The sequence below is a fragment of the Salvelinus namaycush genome, chromosome 26, assembly GCF_016432855.1.
Source record: "Salvelinus namaycush isolate Seneca chromosome 26, SaNama_1.0, whole genome shotgun sequence".
NCBI lineage: Eukaryota > Metazoa > Chordata > Actinopteri > Salmoniformes > Salmonidae > Salvelinus > Salvelinus namaycush.
In genome coordinates this window covers 6,349,417-6,368,153 of record NC_052332.1, presented here as the reverse complement: position 1 = coordinate 6,368,153, position 18,737 = coordinate 6,349,417, and the positions used below count along the sequence as shown (strand labels likewise).

At 42.4% G+C, this 18,737-nt stretch overlaps 2 protein-coding genes across 3 annotated transcripts; one reads left to right on the top strand and one right to left on the bottom strand.

Annotated features, from left to right (window-relative positions):
* Positions 1-5,230: 5,230 nt before the first annotated feature.
* On the bottom strand, positions 5,231-10,045 carry LOC120021217 (ribosome biogenesis protein NSA2 homolog). Its single transcript, XM_038964878.1, has 6 exons — positions 9,905-10,045; positions 9,141-9,328; positions 8,674-8,824; positions 7,347-7,526; positions 6,843-7,035; positions 5,231-5,697 (listed from the first exon to the last, which is right to left on the bottom strand). Exons 1-6 carry the CDS (start codon positions 9,905-9,907, stop codon positions 5,630-5,632), a joined length of 783 nt encoding a protein of 260 aa, XP_038820806.1. The 5' UTR covers positions 9,908-10,045; the 3' UTR covers positions 5,231-5,629.
* A 260-nt stretch (positions 10,046-10,305) lies between these two features.
* Positions 10,306-18,610, top strand: gfm2 (GTP dependent ribosome recycling factor mitochondrial 2). 2 transcript variants are annotated; one of them, XM_038964565.1, is made up of 21 exons: positions 10,306-10,617; positions 10,736-10,814; positions 10,913-10,958; positions 11,071-11,168; positions 11,323-11,448; positions 11,581-11,669; positions 11,876-11,964; positions 12,094-12,154; positions 12,277-12,462; positions 12,615-12,695; positions 12,909-13,057; positions 13,388-13,528; positions 13,788-13,887; positions 14,297-14,480; positions 14,638-14,714; positions 14,880-15,018; positions 15,133-15,324; positions 15,466-15,581; positions 16,424-16,606; positions 16,900-17,066; positions 17,568-18,610. In XM_038964565.1, exons 1-20 carry the CDS (start codon positions 10,558-10,560, stop codon positions 17,026-17,028), a joined length of 2,325 nt encoding a protein of 774 aa, XP_038820493.1. In that variant the 5' UTR covers positions 10,306-10,557; the 3' UTR covers positions 17,029-17,066; positions 17,568-18,610. The 2 variants fall into 2 exon arrangements, with proteins under 2 accessions (XP_038820493.1, XP_038820492.1); XM_038964564.1 differs by lacking the exon at positions 17,568-18,610 and having other exon boundaries at positions 16,900-17,188.
* The last annotated feature ends 127 nt before the right edge of the window (positions 18,611-18,737 follow it).

Sequence of the window (18,737 nt, the reverse complement as noted above, 5' to 3'; positions counted from 1 at the left end):
CTGTAATAATCATATGCACATAGAATTGAATTCCATTGTTTGCACTGAAACTGTCTGCCTTAGAAAGAAGCCCACTGTGGGCAGCCCACTCAGTACCACTGACTCAAATGTAAATGTCACTGACATGTCTACCTAGGATTAGCCTCACAGAATAGCACTAAAAACAAACGAGCAACCCAGAAAAGGACTAAAAATAGCCCATGTGAACATATGTAGCCTGAGAAACAAGGTTAATGAAATCGAAAAGTTATTAACATCAGAAAACATTCATATTCTCTCTGAAACACACTTAGATAATTGCTTTGATGATGCAGTAGTAGCTATACATGGTTATAGAATATATACATCATGCGCCGAATACAACTGCGAAATGCTTACTTAGGAAAGATATAAATGCAAATGGGGGAGGTGTTGCCATGTATGTCCAGAGTCATATTGCTGTTAGGCTGAGAGAGGATCTCATGTCAGATGATGTGGAAGTAATATTGATACAGGTTCATCTGCCTCACCTAAAGCCTATTCTCGTATGAAGTTGCTATATAACACCAAGTGCTAAAAGTCAGTATTTGAACTATATGTGTGAAATGTTGGATATTATACAACAGGTGGGTCTAATCCTGAATGCTGATTGGTTAAAAGCGCATTCCAGCCGGTGTCTATTCCACAAGTTACCACCGGCTAAATCTATGACGTTATAATGCCCATTCACTCTGTTCCATCTGACTGCGCAATCCACTGTCAGCCCAGCCAGGTAAATTATAAACTTGATCTCCACTATAAAAAGTGTCTAGACATTCTCACATTTCTTTTAGACTAACATTTAGTTTTCAACAGCAGAGATTTGTATAAACCTCAATCTCCAACTGTCCCATAGTAGTGAACATGTAGGGGTCGGGACGAGACAGGTAGGAAGCGTTTCTTATCCAGTCGAAATCATGAATCGGCTGGCATAATTTTTATGGATACAGTGCCTTGCAAAAGTATTCATCCCCTTTGTGTTTTTCCTATTTTGTTGCATTACAACCTGTAATTTAAATGGATTTTTATTCTAAGTTCATGTAATGGACATAAACAAAATAGTCCAAATTGGTGAAGTGAAATGAAAAAAATAACTTGTTTCAAAAAAATTCTCAAAAATAAAACACTGAAAAGTGGTGTGTGCATATGTATTCACCCCCTTTGATATGAAGCCCCTAAATAAGATCTGGTGCAACCAATTACCTTCAGAAGTCACATAATTAGTTAAATAAAGTCCACCTGTGTGCAATCTAAGTGTCACATGATCTCAGTATATATACACCTGTTCTGAAAGTTCCCAAAGTCTGCAACACCACCAAGCAAGCGGCACCATGAAGACCAAGGAGCTCTCCAAACAGGTCAGGGACAAAGTTGTGGAGAAGTACAGATCAGGGTTGGGTTATAAAAAAATATCAGAAACTTTGAACATCTCACGGAGCGCCATTAAATCCATTATTAAAACATTTAAAGAATATGGCACCAGAACAAACCTGCCAAGAGAGGGCTGCCCACCAAAACTCACAGACCAGGCAAGGAGGGCATTCATCAGAGGCAACAAAGAGACCAAAGGTCACCCTGAAGGAGCTGCAAAGCTCCACAACGGAGATTGGAGTATCTGTCCATAGGACCACTTTAAGCCGTAGAGCTGGGTTTTACGGAAGAGTGGCCTGAAAGAGCCATTGCTTAAAAAAAAAAAAAGAACAAGTTTGGTGTTCGCCAAAAGGCACGTGGGAGACTCCCCAAACATATGGAAGAAAGTACTCTGGTCAGATGAGACTAAAATTGAGCTTTTTGGCCATCAAGGAGAACACCATCCCTACAGTGAAGCATGGTGGTGGCAGCATCATGCTGTGGGGATGTTTTTCCATCGGCAGGGCATGGGAAACGGGTCAGAATTGAAGGAATGATGGATGGCGCGAAATACAGGGAAATTCTTGAGGGAAACCTGTTTCAGTTTTCCAGAGGTTTGAGACTGGGACAGAGGTTCACCTTCCAACAGGACAATGACCCTAAGCATACTGCTAAAGCAACACTCGAGTGGTTTAAGGTGAAACATTTGAATGTCTTGGAATGGCCTAGTCAAAGCCTAGACCTCAATCCAATTGAGAATCTGTGGTATGACTTAAAGATTGCTGTACACCAGCAGAACCCATCCAACTTGAAGAAGCTGGAGCAGTTTTGCCTTGAAGAATGGGCAAAAATCCCAGTGGCTAGATGTGCCAAGCTTATAGAGACATACCCCAAGAGACTTGCAGCTGTAATTGCTGCAAAAGGTGTCTCTACAAAGTATTGACTTTGTGGGGGGTGAAGTAGTTACGCATGTGCAAGTTTTCTGTGTTTTTTTTTGTCTTATTTCTTGTTTGTTTCACAAGAAAAAATATTTTGCATCTTCAAAGTGGTAGGCATGTTGTGTAAATCAAATGATACAAACCCTCAAAAAATTAATTTTAATTCCAGGTTGTAAAGGCAAAAAAATAGGAAAAATGCCAAGGGGGATGAATACTTTCATAAGCCACAGTATGCCACTAAGGAACATTCAATGTTGTCTTGGTAAGCAACTCCAGTGTATATGTGGCCTTGTGTATTCAGTTATTGATCTGCTGAAAGGTGAATTTGTCTCCCAGTGTCTGTTGAAAACCAGACTAAACCATGTTTTCCTCTAGGATTTTGCCTGTGCTTAGCTCTATTCTATTTCCCTAGTCCTCGCCGATGACAAGCATACACATAACATGATGTAGCCAGCACCATGCTTGAATATATGAAAAGTGGTACTTGGTGATGTGTTTTGTTGGATCTGCCCCAAACATAACACTTTGTATTCAGGACAAAGTTAATTTCTTTGCCACATTTTCAGTTTTACTTTAGTGCCTTATTGCAAACAGGATGCATGTTTTGTCATATTTTAATTCTGTACGGGATTTCTTCTTTTCACTCTGTTGTTTAGGTTAGTATTGTGGAGTAACTACAACGTTGTTGTTCCATCCTCAGTTTTCTCCTATCACAGCCATTACACTCTGTTTTAAACTCACCATAGGCCTCATGGTTAAATCCATGAGCTGTTTCCTTCCTCTTCGACAACTGAGTTAGGAAAAAAGCCTGTATCTTTGTAGTGACTGGGTGTATTGATACACCATCTATGTGTCATTTCACCATGGGATATTCAATGTCTGCTTATTTAATTTTTACCCAACTACCAATAGGTTCTTGGCAAGGCATTGGAAAACCTCCCTGGTCTTTGTGGTTGAATCAGTATTTTAAATTCACTGCTTGACTGAGGGACCTTACAGATCATTTTATTTGTGGGGTACAGAGATGAGGTAGTCATTCTAAAAATCATGTCAAAGACTATTATTGCATACATAAGAGTGAGTCCATGAAACTTGTGACTTAGGCACATTTTTACTCCTGAACTAATTTAGGCTTGCCGTAACAAAGGGTTTGAAAACTTGACTCGCGACATTTCAGCTTTTCATTTTTTATTAATTTGTTTAAAAAAATCTAAAAACATAATACCACTTTGACGTTATGGGGTATTGTGTGTAGGCCAGTGACATCTCAATTTAATCAATTTTAAATTCAGGCTGTAACAACAAAATGTGGAAAAAGTATCTGGGGAAGGGTACAAAACCATTTCTAGAGTGCAGTTTCCAAGAGCACAGTCGTCTCCTTCATTGGGATATTGAAAATATTGAAAAAGCATGGAACTACCCAGACTCTGCCTACAGCTGGCCGTCCGACCCAACTGAGAAACTGGGCAAGGACCTTGGTCAGGGAGGTGGCAAAAAACCCAACAGTCTCTACAGCACTTCACCAATCTGGGCTTTATGGGAGAGTGGCCAGATGGAAGCCACTCATGAGAAACATGACAGCAAACCTGGAATTTGCAAAAAAGCACGTGAAAGATGGAGAAAAAAAGCTAAAGATTCTGTTGTCCGAAGAGACAAAAATTGAACTCTTTGGACTGAATGCAAATCACTATGTCTGGCGAAAACCAGGCACAGCTCATCACCCGTCTAACACTATCTCTTACATGAAGCATGGTGGTGGCAGCATCATGCTATGGGGGTGCTTTTCAGCCGCAGGGACTGATAGACTGGCAAGGATAGAGGGAACAATGAAGAGAGCCAAATACAGGCAAATCCTGGATGAGACCCAGCTTCAGAATGCAAACGACCTTGGACTGGGGGCGAAAATGTACGTTCCAACAGGATAATGACCACAGGCATACAGCCAAAGCAACGCTGGAATGGCTTCAGAACAAGAATGTGAACGTATTGAGTGGCCCAGCCAAAGCCCAGACTTGAATCCCATTGAAAATCTTGAATGTAATGTAAATGTAAAATCTGTGGAAAGACTTGTAGATTGCTGTTGACCACCGCTCCCCATCTAATTTAACAGAGCGTAAGAAAATATGCAAGGAAGAAAATACTCAAATCCTGAAGTGCAAAGCTGATACAGACATACCAAAAACAACAAAGCTGTAATCGCCGCCAAAGGCGCTTCTACAAAGTATTGACAGCACGCCTGTGAATACTTATGTAAATTAGATATTTCTGTATATCATTTTCAATACATTTGCAAAAATAATTTTTTCACTTTGTCATTATGGGGTAGTGTGTGTAGATGGGTCTGGGGAAATAAAGAATTTAGACTGCAACAAAATGTGGAATAAGTCGAGGGGTATGAATACTTTCTGAAGGCACCAACACAGTCCCACATGCAGTAACACAGCTATATATCAGTTTAACACTGTACATTTCAGCACAAATACATGTGTATATAAGTGTAAAAGAGCCCTACATGCACTAAAAACAGCTGTATTACATTTAAGTAATTTAGCAGACGCTCTTATGGTAAAGTGCCTTGCTCAACAGCAGGTACCTAGTTGGCTCGGGGATTTGAACCAGCAACCTCTTGGTAACTGGCCCAACGCTCTTAAACGCTAGGCTACCTGCCGCCCTGTATATTAGCGTAGCACAGCCCTACATACAATACAGGTGTATAAGACCTGTACTCCAGTAGATGAGCATCAGTATCACTGCAGGTATCACATCTGTCTCAAACTGTGGCTCCACTGTGTTGGCCTGCTCTGAGTTGTGGAGGGGACCCCTTTCTCACATTAATAGCGCCATAATTTTTCATGTTTACTGCTCTTTCAAGTAATCTGATCAGTTTTGACCCCTCCCCCCTAAAAAACACTGGAAACTTCTCAGAGCAGTCAAAAACAATCAGAAAACTATTTATATAACAAATTTATGACAAAAGCACAACCCCCTTATATTTAGAGCATGTTTTAGTATTTAGTTACAAGACACCTTGTTGCAAAATACTGCATCTGATCTTTTCTGTGTTTTCTTGATTTTCTCCACGGCTGAACACACATGGTTTATACCCAGAGGTTTCAGTGTTCCTGGTCTGGTCTGTTATACCATGGCAGCCATAGCTCTGGCTGTATGTTACAGGCACAGTCTGTATTGATGGGGTCGTTTCCCGGACACAGATTAAGTCTAGTCCCGGACTATAAAAACACTGGAAAATCTCCATTAAATTATTTTTAGTCCAGGATTTGGCTTCATCTGTGTCCAGGGAACCGTCCCATAGAGTTCTTAATTTACACCAGCAGTACAGCATTAATGCAGCCATCGTTCTCTGGGTTATTCGTCACCTGGGCGTATTTACCTGAAGAGAAGAGAAATAAATGACATTTTAAATCACTACACTTCAGAAGGTGAATAAGGCTGTGTCTACACTTGACACTTACATGTGACTTCTGCTATCAGAATACAAAGATCACATTGAAAAGACATGTCTACATTTACATGACATTTAAGTCATTTAGCAGACGCTCTTATCCAGAGCGACTTACAAATTGGTGCATTCACCTTATGATATCCAGTGGAACAACACCTTTACAATAGTGCATCTAAATCTTTTAAGGGGGGGGGGGGGGGGGGGGGGTTAGAAGGATTACTTTATCCTATCCTAGGTATTCCTAGGTAGTCTAGACACACAAAAGTCGCTTTGTGGTCTGACTGTGTTCAGATCGAGCTGACCACTTCAGAAGATGGTCAGAGATGCATTGTGTGTGGATTTCTCCTCAGTCTGGATGCAATCAGGCTTCTGAAAAAGCATAACGTGGGCAACGTCATCAGCACTCCTCCCACAAGTCTCCAGAAAACGTGTGTTTTGGGACCGAGAGGCGCCCTTTCAATATAACGTTGGAGGAAAAATGCGTTCCTAGCGTGTAAGGAACGCGTTTGCTGGCCTCATAAATGCTAGGAAAAGCAGCCAAAAAATGCTCAGCATATGTGGGAACTCCTTCAAGACTGTTGGAAAATCATTCATCATAATATGCCAAGAGTGTGCAAAGCTGTCATCAAGGCAAAGGGTGTCTACTTTGAAGAATCTCAAATATAATATATTTTGTTTAACACTTTTTTTGGTTACTACATGTTTCCATGTGTTCTTTCATAGTTTTTATGTCTTCCCTATTATTCTACAATGTAGAAAATAGTAAAAATAAAGAAAAACCCTGGAATGAGTAGGTGTGTCCAAACGTTTGACTGGTACTGTGTACACAGTTGTAGCCTAGTAGTGTACTAATTTGTATTTATTTTGAACCTTTATTTAACTATGCAAGTCAGTTAAGAACAAATTCTTATTTACAATGACATCCTACTAAGAAGCATGTTTAATGGAGAATCTCCACAGAAAGTGCTTTTTAGTCTAGGACTAGGCTTAATCTGTGGCCGGGAAACTGTCCCATACTGATCCAGATGACTATCAATAGACATAGACATTTGAGAGGATAGGAGATATCTCACCCCAGATGACCTTTCCCCCCTGCGTGACCAGGCCCAGCTCGCTGACGTTGACCTCTACCACGGTTCCCTTGGTGATGACCCCCAGAGTGGTGTAAAGGGGTGACGAGGGATTCTTCTTCACCCCCAGAATAGGCAGACAGAACGTGGCCTTCAGCTCCGGGTGGGTCACATGGGCCTTCTTGAACCGTAGACCCTGGAGAGAGGGAAGGGCAGACGATGGTGGGACATTTATTTCAGGTAATTTAAGTTGTTTACCTCCTCAAACCCGCAGGAGGAAGTTTGTGAATGACCTATGCTCCCCAAAGTCAATTTAGGTTGTTTTACCTAATTTAGTTGATTTCACTGGTTGTAACTAAGTCTCTCTAGATAGTCTGCTAAATGACAAAAATGTAGTCAGTTAAACTGATGTTCACAGCGATAACGAGGGTGTTTACATATCAGAGTTTCAATCCAACACTGCTATATACACTGTATGCTAGTGAGTCGTGTTTCTTTCCTCCTTACCATGGGTCTGATGAAGCGTTCATATTTGGGAGGCTTGCGGGTGAAGTTGTCGCCTACGAAGCACACTTTGGTGACCATCCTCTTCCAGGCCTTCTTCTGCCTCTTGCCCGTACGGATGACTTTGAGCACCTCCGTCTCCCCTTGGGCTCGAACCTTGGGCAGGGGCACCTCCCATTTACCCTACAGGGAGAAACACAAGATTAGATCAGAGAATATAGCAGGACACCTGTTTTTAACTAAACTGGCTTGGTGCTTTGCACACTTAGGGCCGATTTCATTGAAAGTGCATGTTAATCCAGGACTAGTTTTAATGGGAGTGCGGGAAAACAGTCTACAGTATTACATTGACATTTTAAACAATTCATCTGACAATAGCAGACATGCCAACCTTGAATCATTTTTATGAGTACCATTTCAACGCCGCAGTGGCAATCCCGGCCCTGCGGACCTCACGCGTGCAACACTGCTCAAATCATAGGCAAATGCACCTTTGTTTTGCCTAATAATGACGTTGGCAGAAGACTGGCTCAGTAGGAATGGCAGGCTATAGACTGTTATAGGTCCGGATGGGGTCAGTCAACTCCCCCCTCAGGAAGTTGGAGCAATTGGCTGTATTTTTTTATTTATTTTAACTGTAACTGCCATTTCCTGAAACCTAGAGATCAAGAACGGATGAATTAACGTAGGTCTACAAATCTGTAACAGTCTAACATAACTCTGTGAAAGACGGCATTAGCGGAACAACTCTCCCTGCCATGTCTGTTTACATCCACGCAGCGACGCGCACTGAACTACCGCAACACTGCACATTTCGTTGCACGTCAATGCGCTCGCACCTACTACCGTTGCGGAGATCATAGCATGTGCAGGCAAGAAAGTGTTCTCGCTAAATGTTGTAGCTAACTACCTTAGTCACAATGATGCCTTAGCTAAGGAGCTAACTACGAAATAATAGTGCTTGACTAATACACCATTTTCCCTACCCTTTTTCCTCACACATCAGTGGTACCAACGGAAAAAGTGGAGATCTGCCATCCAGCTCGAGGGAGGAAAATAGTACTACGACTACGGGGGACGGGCCGGAGCAGAGAACTAGAGATTTTTCCCTCCTAGCCCAAGTTCTCTTGAATGGCTCAGTTTTTCATACCAGAGTACTTTGACCTCAAATTGTTTGCATGGTGCGCAAAATGCATGCAGGTTGGCAATAGATGAACCTAGGTGTTGTTCCCTTTTATATGTGATCATATGGCCAGACACTATTACCTGTCTTCAGTGAGACATGGTGGCGAAAACACAAACAAGTAAAAGAAAGGCATTGAATACTCACAGCCTTCTCCTTCCTCTTCTGTTTGATCATGTTGGAGAGGATCTTGGCGCGGGACTGTCCCTCTCTGTCGAGCAGGTAGGCTGGTACTGCTCCCTCAGGAGTCTTGTCATCGTTCTTCTGCTTGGTCTTCCTCTGCTCGTGCATCTTGAGGCTGTGGTAAGACAAGTGGTGTTGGCACCAATAGGTCAACAAACATTTTGGATTGGTGGCAATGGCATATGCCATTTCAATCAACATTTTGACAATAGCAGTTACTAGACGATGTCTTAATTACAATGTCATAACCAAGGAGTTCATTTAAAAATAGGGCATTAAACCTGTTATATCTATCATGTCCCTGAACCTAAATCCTAAGAGTCAATACTCTGCACTCTATAAAAGGAGACCATTGGTTGATCTACTGTAGTGTGCTACACTACTATACTACTGTAGTGTGTACTACTCATCTATGTTTATACTGTACTTACGTCTTTTTCATCTGGATCTTCTCAGAGTGCCTCTGTTTGTGGTAGAGTTTGGCCTTCAGACCAATCATCTTACGGGCTTTGTGTGAGCGCTCGTGGGCCTCACGGCTCTCCTTCTTCCTCTTCCTCTCCTGGTGGTCCAGGCGTTGGCCATGGCGCTTGCGATGTAACTCAATGTGCTCGTTCTGGGGCTGAGGTAGGAGGCACATTTTAATAGTTTCTTTAAGGCTTTCTGAACGTATTAAGTCAACAAACATCAGAAATAATGAATGATTTCTGAACATTCATTTCCAAGGTGGGCTTGAAATCTAATGTATCAAACATCCTTAAAATATGTTTGGCATGACAGGGCGAACATACGTGGGACCAATCAAATATATAGCTGACAGATTAGCCAGCTACGTAAACTAAGGTAATATCAAAACAATTCAGACCAGCGGGCGTATTCTTAATAATTTCGGTCAAATAAATGAACTATAACGTTAATTTATTGGCCATTATGTACTTGAAACAATTCCGTGGTTTTAAATCCAGAGCAGTTTGACCAACATAACGAATTCTAGACACTGCATGTGGTCGGATAGATGCAATTCAACCAATAATTGTCTTTTGACAGGTCTCCCATCACAATGTCAAAAGACAATTCTTGGTTGAATAGCAGCTAGTAGTCGGATGTCTGCCACATGTTGCTAGCCAACTTCGTATGCTAGAATGTTTCCATATCAAATTATGTGTTATAAAGAACGTGAAATATGTGGATATCTTACCATTTTGTGTATTGAATGTTACGTATTCAGATACAATACTTATTTGATCGAATTTGTTGTTTCAAATTTGGATTATTTTCGTTGTTTTTGCTAGAGGCTTGGGTCGTTGGTGTTGTTTTCCGAAGCCAATATTTTAGAGGAAGTATGTAATAGGAGTGTCCGCTTAAACAAATTCCGGAATGAAACCAGGTACGAGAGTTCCTGAGCAGTCCCGGTGCATATTTATTAGTAATTCGTAGTAAGTTGATCAAATCATTATCAAAACAAATCAGCACGGTTTTACTATTTTTTTAAATAGTCAGAACTATTAAACTATAAATACACATGTATTTTAAAAGTCAAAGCCGGAACTTAAATTCAGATAGGACTGCTGCTTGGGGTGTATTTTGAAGATGCACTTTATAAGGAAAGCGTGAATCGATGTGGATACATGTTATTATAATTTTCTGTTGATAATTTGAGATAATTAATACGTTATACGTTATACACATTTAGAGAATGTGTTTACCTTATTTGACAGCCAGTTCAATGCCAACAGGGTTTATGGTTGATGAATGACATTCACACAGAGCAGTCGACATTGCCCTGTCCATGTCAAGACTGTCTACAATATTTTCACTGGAATACGTTTGTAAGCCCGAAGCAGGTTGAAGATGCGACTTCGGGCTGTCCTGGGAATAGGCATTGGGACGTTCAATGTCCTGGTTGGGGGGGTAAGATTTACATTTCAGGGACAAACGTGGTTAAAAGGCTGTGTACTGTTGGCTATTTGTCACTAGTCGCTACTGTTGTCTATGGATAATGTGTATTGCTCTGTGTTGGGTTGCGTAGGGTAAAAGTATACTGAAGAATGGACCACAGACGTGCAAGTGGAGATTACAAGGAAGAAGACAGTACAGCTTTTTGCCAGGTATATCACATGTCCCATTCCCATATTAGACTGAACTTTGATGATCTCTCAGTGCTTTTGTAATACAAATTCGTAAGTTCTTATTTAATATCCTATAGATGATGTCAAATCCCCACGAGCTGTGGTCAATCCAGATATATCGAAGTAAGTGGTAAAACTAGCTCCAGCCCAGGTTTATTACTACTCTATAGCCTACTTCATGGTCCTTGGTAGCCCCTTAATATCAGATGTAATAATCACTATCGTTTGTCTTCAGAATCCGGAACATTGGCATCATGGCACACATAGATGCAGGGAAGACCACCACCACCGAGAGAATGCTGTATTACTCTGGATACACCAGGGCCTTGGGAGGTGTGTAGGAGGGGATTGGGATAGACATGGGGGATGCGCGGGTTGGGGTCAGTAATTCAATTTCAATTCCATGTCCTCTGCTAGCTTTTTCCTGCATTGTTTAACAGAGTCCCAAGCTAGCAACTCAATTTATCTCTCTTTTCTTGTTTCCCAGATGTTGATGACGGGGACACTGTGACAGACTTCATGGTTCAGGAGAGGGAGCGGGGAATCACCATACAGTCTGCTGCAGTCACCTTCGACTGGAAAAAGCACAGGATCAACCTCATAGATACGCCAGGTACAGAGCCAGTCCCATTCAATAAATCGTGCAAAAACACAAACACGAATCCTATAGACAGGCAACCCTGGCACAAAATCAACCCATAGACCCTCCATAGTACAACACTGTGTGTGTGGGTGGGTGTTTCAGGACATGTTGACTTTACTCTGGAGGTGGAGCGAGCCCTGCGTGTGTTGGATGGGGCGGTGGCTGTGTTTGATGCCTCTGCTGGCGTTGAGGTGAGTCAAGCCCTGATACCATGCCATGTTCCCACCCTGTACTGAAATAGGCCTATGCATCTCTGTTTTTCTGACTATTGTCTGTAGAAAAAGATAGTAATTGAACTGACCTAGAATTCGAGGTGTTGATTGTATTGTAAATGTGTGTGTGTGTTAGTGACTCAGTATGGCTGTGTGTTCTGTGTTGTGTCTTGCGATATCACCAGGCTCAGACTCTGACAGTGTGGCGGCAGGCTGAGAAACATCATGTACCCTGTATCTGTTTCCTGAACAAGATGGACAAGCCTGGGGCCAGGTAAAACAACCAGCATCACATAGTGACTCCCTTCTGTTGTAACCAGACATATATCTTCATGCTTGCTGTTAGGATGTGGGACTACAGTGTTCATTTTGATAAAATTGTATTTTCTTTTGTTCTATATAGTTTACACTTTTCCATTGAGAGCATAAAGAAGAAACTGAAAGCCAATCCTGTGCTCCTCCAGGTAGACAACATTCTCAATAGGCCTTCTATGTATTTTACATTGTTCAGCTTCCCTGCTGTGATAATGCCTCCATATCAAATGACATACATTGCAGTATAAATGAGAAACAACCGGTTACACAGATTCCAATTGGCAGCGGGAAGAGCTTCACAGGATTGATTGACTTGATTACCAACCAGCAAATGACGTGGCGGGTGAAATCCAGAGCAGAGGATGGCCGTGTCTTTGAGACCAAATCCCTCAGCCAATCAGATGACCCGGAACTTCTTCAGGACGCTATGGAGGCCAGAGCAGCTCTGATAGAACAGGTAAAGGAAATGACATCATCATGGCAACTGTCATCGAGTGCTTATTTTTATGCTATTGTTGATAGCTTAGATCGCTATAAAAACACAAGTATAGTAAAAACATGTGTAAATGCTATGTGTCATAGTTGGCGTTTGCATTTTTTCCTTGACAGGTTGCTGATCTGGATGATGAGTTTGCGGAGCTGTTACTTGGAGGTTACGGTGAAAATTTTGATGCGGTACCTCCTGCCAAAGTAAGCAAGATTTATCTGAGGAAAATATCATTATACCACACAGCAAGGGCCAACATCTTACCAGAAACCACTCTATGGAAAGAGGAAGCGCAGCAGGAGGAAGTGGTATTTGACCCAGGCTTGTGTTCACAATTTGATCTTTGTGTTTTAGCAGTAGGACTGGGTTCTGCATGTGGTATTGTGTGTGTATCTGGTGTATTGTGTATTCTCCAGCTCCAGGAGGCAGTGCGGAGGGTGACTCTGGCACGTAAAGGAGTCCCTGTGCTTTGTGGGAGCTCTCTGAGGAACAAAGGTGTTCAGCCTCTCATGGACGCCATCACAGCCTACCTCCCTGCCCCCAACGAGAGGCACCACGACCTAGTGTGAGTACATCCCCCAACCTCTACCCCTAACCAGAACTCCATCACAGCCTATCTCCTCGCCCCAAACAGGAGGCACCATGGTGTGAGTAACATTTAACCTTTACCTTGTAGAGTCAACAATATGTGTTATCCGTAATAGCCCACTCTGCTCTAACCCCAATAGGACTTTTCTATAACATTATTTTGTGGGATACCTAACCAAGATGTAATTCAATCTGATCCATATCATTGGGCTGAAGCCACTACTCTTTTCTACCACATATATCAGTCAGGGATTTATTCTTGAATCAGACCCAGTTTGATTCGGTTTGGTCTATTCCCTTCACACAGGCGTTGGTACCAGGATGACCTGTGTGCCCTGGCCTTCAAGGTGGTGCATGACAAGCAGCGAGGTCCTCTGGTGTTTGTGAGGATCTACTCTGGGACCATGAAGCCCCAGTCTGCTGTCCTCAACATCAACAGGAACAACACGTACGTAGGTCCATCACCATCCCACTACTACCCAATACCTGCTTACTGCTACAGCAGCTTGCTGAATGGGATTCAATTAATGCTAATCAATGAATTAACTCTGTATCTCTTAAGGTTTTGTTGCATTGGGTATAACTCAGTCGGAGCCCTCTAAAATGGTGCATCTTACAAATTCTCAGGCTGTGCCAATAAACTCAAGTACTGTTAGTTTTCTAATTACTGTGCTTGTCACTTTGAATTCCACTGTTCTCCACTGTAGAGAGAGGATGAGTCGGCTGCTGCTGCCATTTGCTGACCAGCATGTGGAGATACCTTCTCTGACTGCAGGAAACATTGCACTCTGTGTGGGCCTCAAGCAGGTAGGCCTCTTTGAGAGAATACCTGTTTTGGATTTTTTTGAACCTTTATTTAACTTGGCAAGTCAGTTAAGAACAAATTCTTATTTACAATGACGGCCTAGGAACAGTGGGTTAACTGCCTTGTTCAGGGGCAGAACGACAGATTTTTACCTTGTCAGCTCGGGGATTCAATCTAGCAACTTTCCGTTTACTAGTTCAACGCTCTAACCACTAGGCTACCTGCCGCACCATAAATTGGAATTGAAAACACATCCATTCTCAGTAAAGAGCAATATGTTTTTGAAACTGAAACATTGTTTTGAATCTGTTGGGTGACAGTGGCTTGACAATTAAACCAAACACTTTCACTTCCAAGCAATCTTTCATTATGTTTACAAAAAATCCCTCTCTCACTCCCTCTCTCTCTCAGACAGTGACAGGGGACACTATTGTGTCCTCCAAGGCCTCGGCAGCGGCCGCGGTCCGGCGGGCCCAGAAGGAGGGGGAGGGGAAGATGGGTGGAGAGCAGGCCAGTCTGGTGCTGGCTGGAGTGGAGGTCCCCGAGCCTGTCTTCTTCTGCTCCATAGAACCCCCCACTATGTCTAAACAGGCAGGTCAGTGTCCCTGCAGCCATTACTAAGCATGGGATCCCTGCTCAAATCCCCTCATACCATGCACTGTTCTACAGGCTTGTTTGAGCCACCTGGCCTAAAACTCTTGTAACACTGTTATAACAACCTATGAATGTTATTATCCTCTGTTTTCTATTAGATCTGGAGAATGCCCTGACCTGCCTCCAGAGAGAAGACCCTAGCCTGAAGGTCAGGGTAGATTCAGACTCTGGACAGGTAATACCACCTGTACAGGAGGAACATGTATGATTGATTAATTGCTTGGTTGAAAGTGTTGATTGATTGAATGAATGTTAGCTAGCTAGCATATAATATTAGACTAATAAAATATGCAACATCTGTTTTAATGGTTTTAATTTAACCTACCGTCTCCTCCGCCAGACCATTCTGTGCGGAATGGGAGAGCTGCACATTGAGATCCTCCATGATCGGATCAGGAGAGAGTACGGCATCGAGACCCACCTGGGACCTCTACAGGTGGCCTACAGGGAGACCATCCTCCAATCAGTGGCCACCACAGGTATAGTATGCCAATCAGTACGGAGGAGGAAACCATATTTTCCAATCAGTGTAGATCGTACTGATTCTCCTTATTCTGATTCCTGATTGTGCTTCCTGCTTGTGTGTGTTTCAGACACGCTGGACCGTACAGTTGGGGAGAGGAGACACATGGTGACTGTGAGCGTGGCGGTCTGCCCCATCATGGACTCCTCCTCCTCCTCGCTCACTTCCTGTGAAATCACCTACGATGAGGAAGTGGAGGAGCAGCTGTCCCCTGACGTCAGGGACGCCGTGGAGAACGGAGTAAACAGCTCTTATCTCCAAGGTAACGACATCACACCGACCAGATTATGGAAGAAGGAACTCGACCAGATTATGGAAGAAGACCCCCATTTCCGATGAGTCTTGTACTGTTACAGCCCCTATTCTGATACTCAATAAGTGCATTATGTGCTCACTCTCCCAGGTCCGTTGCTTGGTTACCCGGTCCAGGGCGTGTCCACTATGATCCAGAGTGTGAGCATGGAGCCGGGGACGTCTCTAGCTATGTTGTCTGCCTGCGTGTCCCGCTGTATGCTCAAGGTACATCAACACCTGCACATGATAGTGTTGTGTACACAATGTGAGTTTCGATAGAAGGAGAAAGGCATTAGCGATATGGGTTTCTTTACGCTGCTGCTACTCGCTCTATGCATAGTCTCTTTACCCCTACTTACATGTACATATTACCTCGACTAACCTGTACCACCGCACATTGACTCGGCACCAGTATACCCTGTCTATAGCCTCGTTATTGTTATTTTATTGTTACTATTTTATTTTTGTATTTGTTATTTATTCAATATTTTCTTAACTGCACTGTTGGTTAAGGACTTTTAAATAAGCATTTCACGGTAAGTTCTACACCTGTTGTATTCGGCGGATGTGACAAATAACATTTGATTTAATTTTATAGTAATACTACGCTAGTAACAGTGGCCCTATTACTCTTACTATTACTAATACTATGCTAGTAACATTGTCCCTATTACTCTTACTATTACTAATACTATGCTAGTAACATTGTCCCTATTACTCTTACTAATACTACGCTAGTAACTTTGTCCCTATTACTCTTACTATAACTAATACTATGCTAGTAACATTGTCCCTATTACTCTTACTAATACTACACTAGTAACAGTGTCCCTATTTCTCATATTATTACTAATACTACGCTAGTAACAGTGACCCTATTTCTCATATTATTACTAATACTACGCTAGTAACAGTGACCCTATTTCTCATATTATTACTAATACTACGCTAGTAACAGTGTCCCTATTTCTCATATTATTACTTATACTACGCCAGTAACAGTGACCCTGTTTCTCATATTATTACTAATACTACGCTAGTAACAGTGTTGTCTCTGTCCCCTGTAGGCTCTGAGGCAGGCGGGGGGGCAGGTGCTGGAGCCTGTGATGTCACTGGAGGTGACGGTGGGGGAGGAGCACCTGAGCTCTGTGCTGGGTGACCTGGCTCAGAGACGAGGGGCCATCCGGGACATCCAGAGTCGCCATGACAGCAAGGTGCTGCTGGCAACCGCGCCCCTGGCTGAGATGATGGTAGGTTGGTTCAATGTTGCCGTGGAAACCTCCTGTAGTGACAGGGCAGACAACACCACCAATATAGTATAAAAGTGCATTTTTTAAAATTAGTTTCGCTATTTCTGTTTTGTACATTTCTCATCGTCTTGTTGCTAGCGAATCAAGTCCGCTGCTAGTGAATGGCGCATAATTTTCAGCATATTCTAAATGCATCTTAGCTGAATAATATACTGTATCAGAGTCAAAAAGTGACACTGCAGTATCCCTCCTTTACCAGATTGTAATGGATCTAATCTTTCCTCCTGTTTCAGGGCTACTCCACCGCCCTGCGAACTCTGACCTCTGGCAACGCCACCTTCTCCCTCCAGCTGGACATCTATGAGGCCATGAACCCCCAACACCAGAATGCCCTGCTCAACAAGATGGCTGGCCTCGCCTGATGACATCACGCAGAGACGGAAGAGGAATTCTGGGAAATGTAAGCCAGCAGGAATGTCCATTTACAGTGTCTTCAGAAACTATTCATGTTGTAACAGACTGAATTCAAAATGGATTAAATATATTTTTCTCTCACCCATCTACATACAATACACCATAATGACAAAGTGAAAACATGTTTTTAGAAATTTTAGTTAATTTATTGAAAAATAAATACAGGAATATCTGATTTACATAAGTATTCACACCTGTAAGTCAATACTTTGTAGAATTACCTTTGGCAGCGATTACAGCTGTGAGTCTTTCTGGGTAAGTCTCTTAAGAGCTTTCCAAAGCTGGATTGTGCAACATTTGCCCATTATTCTTTTCAAAATTCTTCAAGCTCTGTCAAATTGGTTGTTCATCATTGCTAAACAACCATTTTCAGGTCTTGCCATAGATTTTCAAGTAGATTTAAGTCAAACCCGTAACTCGGCCACTCAGGAACATTCACTGTCTTCTTGGTAAGCAACCCCAGTGTCGATTTGGCCTTGTTTTTTAGGTTATTGTCCTGCTGAAAGGTGAATTCATCTCCCAGTGTCTGCTGGAAAGCAGACGGAACCAAGTTTTCCTCTATGCTTGAAGAAAATGGACAGTGGTACTCAGTATGTGTTGTATTGGACTTGCCGCAAACATAACACGTTGTATTCAGGACAAAAGCCGTGCCACATTTTTTGCAGTATTACTTTAGTGAGGGTTTCTTAAATATTTATTTATAACGTGCACCCAGGGGGGGCCCCAGGACCGAGTTTGGGAAACCCTAATTTCGTGCCTTGTTGCAAATGTTTCCTTTTCACTTTTGTCAGTTAGGTTAGTATTGTGGTTTAACAACAATGATGTTGAGCCGTCCTCAGTTTTCACCCATCAAACGCTTAACTGTTTTTATGTCACCATTGGCCTTAATGGTGAAATTAGTGGTTTCCTTCTTCTCCGGCAACCGAGTTAGGAAGGACGCCTGTATCTTTGTAGTGACTGGGTGTATTGATACACCATCCAAAGTCTAATTAATAACTTGCTCAGAGGGAGCAAATGGATATTTGTCTGCTTTTGAAAAAATACATGTCCTACTCTGCAAGGCATTGGAAAACCTCCCTGGTCTTTGTGGTTAAATCTGTTTGAAATTCACTGCTTGACTGAGGAATTACAGATAATTATATGTGTGGGGTATAGAGATGGGGTAGTCATTCAAAAACTGTTAAACGGGCTCCTGAGTGACACAGTGCAAGAGGCGTCACTACAGTCCCTGGTTTGAATCCAGGCTGTATCACATCCGGTCGCGATTGGGAGTCCCATAGGGCGGTGCACAATTCGCCCAGCATCATCCGGGTTTAGCAGTCATTGTAAATAAGAATTGGTTCTTAACCGACTTGCCTACTTCAAGGTTAAATGAAAACACTATTGCACACGGAGTCCATGCAACATATGAAAATCTTTCCTCCTGAACTTTAGGCTTGCCATAACAAATGGGGTTGAATCAAGACATTTCATATTTTAATTTCAAAAAACATAATTCCACTTTGACATTATGGGCCAGTGACATCTCAATTTAATCAATTTTAAATGCAGGCTGTGATACAATGTGGAAAAAGTTTATGAATACTTTCTGAAGGCACTATATATATATATATATATATATACACACACACTCCTGTGAGGGTGTTTGCTGTGCAAA